The 2,285-nt window shown below is 44.3% G+C and overlaps 1 protein-coding gene across 2 annotated transcripts in view; it reads right to left on the bottom strand.

Annotated features, from left to right (window-relative positions):
• The window catches only part of Poli (DNA polymerase iota), a 17,266-nt gene that overhangs the window by 4,041 nt on the left and 10,940 nt on the right, over positions 1-2,285 (bottom strand). For both annotated transcript variants that reach the window (XM_005356246.3, XM_026783650.1), the window contains exon 7: positions 1,521-1,612. In XM_005356246.3, coding sequence (XP_005356303.1) covers positions 1,521-1,612 — 92 coding nt within the window. The remainder of the gene's footprint in view (positions 1-1,520; positions 1,613-2,285) is intronic.

Below are 2,285 nucleotides of genomic sequence, written 5' to 3' on the forward strand. Positions count from 1 at the left end.
TGAGACAGGGTTTCTCTGTGGTTTTGGAGCCTGTCCTGGAACTAGCTCTTGTAGACCAGGCTGGTCTCGAACTCACAAAGATCCGCCTGCCTCTGCCTCCCGAGTGCTGGGATTAAAGGCGTGCGCCACCACCGCCCAGCCTTAAATGTTTTTTCTTAAGAAAAAAAAGTTTCAATAGCCTTGGCAATCATGGAAAAGTAAATTAAAACTCCTTTGCCATTTCATCTTACCTCACTGAGAACGGCTATAATTAAGATAAATTAAATTCTATTATACCTCCATCACAAAAACAAGGTGCTGCAGTGTGGTGTTGGGTGGCACTGGCAAGCAGAGGCATAGGCAGATGCTAAACACCTGGTGTCTCAGAGGTCTGGAGTACCCGCTCTCTTCAGGACTGAGTTTGCAAGGCTGAGAATTTATATACAGCACATACTTCCTGTGGTTTTTTATGCAGGGCCGTTCTGCACAGCCACACACTTCAGAGTCCGCACGAGCTGAGGTGAAGTGATGACCCAGTTTCGGCAGCACTCTCCCCAGAAAAGAATGAGTCACACCCCTGGAGCTGAGTCATGCACAGCCTCAGAGCCTTCAGCCAACAGTGAGCTGCATGGCTCTGCTCCAGACATGAGGCGAGCTGCGTGTGACAGCAAAACGGAAGGCCACTTCAGATCGCCTGCTTTCTGACACAAGCACCAAGTTCTTTCATCTGCATACAACTACTTTTCGTTGGATCATTCCAGAAGCACACGTGTTCTAAACCAATTTTAGAGACTCCTATCGACATGATGTAATGGGAGATTAATACTCCCTTGTGAGAAAAGAGAAGCGTCTATTTCAAAGATAACAAGAAGCGCCGGGAAACATTTCTTCCTCAGCTTACATTACCTTTCTTTTCTTTTTTTTTTTCCTGTATACTTAGATCCCAGTTGACACATCACTGTTAGCTCTCAGGGCAGAGTCTCTGAACACACATCAAGATTGAGTCTTCCCGGCACCCCCACATTTAGCCACCCCTTCCTTTGACTCGCGCGGTCCAGCAGTCTGAGACAGGGGGAGGGAGGTTTCTTCTGCTTTCTCTAGCACTGCCGTTTCAGCGAGCCATCATGAACCTGAGGCCCATCCCTACATAAGGACAGTTAGAGCTGTGGCAGAATTACTCTTTCCTGCATTTTCCTCTTTCAACTGAAAAGCAAGTGATAGGAGCAGAGGCTGTGAATAGTTACAGGGAGGTTTTAAATGTCCTTCTCACCTCAAGACTGCAAACCTAGGAATTTAGAAACACCTAAGAAACCATTCAGGTAAGTACTTTGGCTTAAGATCAACATGACCTTCATGTTGTTGAGTGAAGACTAAAGGAAGTAGGTAATTGTAATTCCGAATAGCTGATGAGAGAAAGCTAATGACAAACCACCTTCCCGAACACAGTTTACCTGTAAAACCCAACACAGAACGTGAGGTAGACTTTGCCATGTAGAGCATACAAGGTGAATATAAAGGATGGCAGGCCAAATGAAAAATACCTCTTCAAAAGGCTGGAGAGTAGTTCTTCAATCTTAGTTTTAGCTTCGGCTTCTGAGGAACACTTTTTAAATGTATCTTCTTCACTAAAGGACTGCCAAAGACAAATGAGTATACATTAATAGAAACTCAAACACAGTGCTTGTGCCAAATAAATACTCAACACATCCTTAACACCTTATCTTAATGCACAGCTCAATATGTGGTTCTTTTCCATTAACTCTTTAAAAAGATTTATTTATTTATGATGTATACAGAGTTATTCCTGCAAGTATGCCTGCAGGCCAGAAGAGGGCACCAGATTGCATTACAGAAAGTTGTGAGCCACCATATGGTTGCGGGGGAATTGAACTCTGGACCTCTGAGCCATCTCTCCAGCCCCCTTCATTAACTCTTGGTGTGTGCAGTTATTGTGCACAAGTCAGGAAACTTAAAGGTACAAGGGCCAACTCCCTCCAGTCTCTTTATATGTCTATGGCAAGGCTCCTATGGCCCTAAAACTTTAATCTGAGTCTATACTGGGTAAGTTATTTAACCTTTGGAAGGTACAGTACCGAGGCCTTAAGGAGGAAAAGAGGAAGCAAGGCAGGCAGGCAGGATGATATAAATAAATGGCAGTCTATCTCTGAGGTTTATGATGAAAATTAAATGCACTAAATATGTGGAGCATTGGGGCTGGAGAGATGGCTTAGTGGTTAAGAGCATTGCCTGTTCTTCCAAAGGTCCTGAGTTCAATTCCCAGAAACCACATGGTGGCTCACAACCAT

The sequence above is a fragment of the Microtus ochrogaster genome, chromosome 18, assembly GCF_000317375.1.
Source record: "Microtus ochrogaster isolate Prairie Vole_2 chromosome 18, MicOch1.0, whole genome shotgun sequence".
Taxonomy (NCBI): domain Eukaryota; kingdom Metazoa; phylum Chordata; class Mammalia; order Rodentia; family Cricetidae; genus Microtus; species Microtus ochrogaster.